This window comes from Limulus polyphemus, unplaced genomic scaffold (assembly GCF_000517525.1).
Source record: "Limulus polyphemus unplaced genomic scaffold, Limulus_polyphemus-2.1.2 Scaffold3271, whole genome shotgun sequence".
Taxonomy (NCBI): domain Eukaryota; kingdom Metazoa; phylum Arthropoda; class Merostomata; order Xiphosura; family Limulidae; genus Limulus; species Limulus polyphemus.
In genome coordinates this window covers 83,503-84,519 of record NW_013668881.1, presented here as the reverse complement: position 1 = coordinate 84,519, position 1,017 = coordinate 83,503, and the positions used below count along the sequence as shown (strand labels likewise).

Here is a 1,017-nt window from a genome sequence, read left to right as displayed (position 1 = left end):
CGGTTTATACAAGATTAAAGGTAATGACAGTTGGCATCTAACTTTATTAAAATGTTGTATAATGTTTAATATATTATACAAAAGGTTTATACAAGATTAAAGGTAATGGCAGTTAGCATCTCACTTTATTAAAATGTTGTATAATGTTTAATATAGTATACAGAATGTTTGTACAAGATTAAAGATAATGACAGTATCCATCTCACTTTATTAAAATGTTGTATAATGTTTAATATATTATACAAAAGGTTTATACAAGATTAAAGGTAATGACACTTTTCATCTCACTTTATTAAAATGTTGTATAATGTTTAATACATTATACAGAATGTTTATGCAAGATTAAAGATAATGACAGTATCCATTTCACTTTGTTCAAATGTTGTATCATGTTCAATGTATTCTATCGAATGTTCTGTACAAGATTAAAGACAATGACAGTGTTCATCTCACTTTATTCAAGTGTAATGAATGTTTAATTTATTTCACAGAATATTCCTTGCCAAGTTGAAGGTGGGGAAAATGTTTTTTTGACTTTGTTGGGATCATGCATTAAACCAACTGTAATTAGAGAAAAATTAAGTTTCTCGGTAAAAGTTAGACAGTCAGAAACTCAGTACATTAAACTGATCAACCCTATCAATGAAAGTGTGGTGATACAGCCTGTGTATACTGGCCAGTGGTGGACTGGACCCAAAGAGCTCAGTTTGACCCCTCATGGATCTGGAGAGTACCCTATTACCTATTCCCCACTGAAAATGTCAAAGGAAAGCATTCACAAAGTCAGGCTCTTAAACATTCTATATATATATTAATTTTGTAGTTGTACAGAGCCATAGGTGAAAAGAAAACTATTTACAGGCTCTTAAATATTCTATATATATAGATATATATATATAAATATTTTGTAGTTGCACAGAGCCATAGGTGAAAAGAAAACTACTTACGGGCTCTTAAATATTATAAATATATATAAATATTTTGTAGTTGCACAGAGCCATAGGTGAAAAGAAAACT

General features: G+C 29.6%; 1 protein-coding gene across 1 annotated transcript in view; it reads left to right on the top strand.

The window, feature by feature from the left end:
- Positions 1 to 1,017, top strand: part of LOC111088185 (hydrocephalus-inducing protein homolog) — a 75,984-nt gene that overhangs the window by 53,501 nt on the left and 21,466 nt on the right. Inside the window, exon 30 of the mRNA XM_022397433.1 lies at positions 492 to 782. Within this exon, the coding sequence (XP_022253141.1) occupies positions 492 to 782 (291 nt within the window). The remainder of the gene's footprint in view (positions 1 to 491; positions 783 to 1,017) is intronic.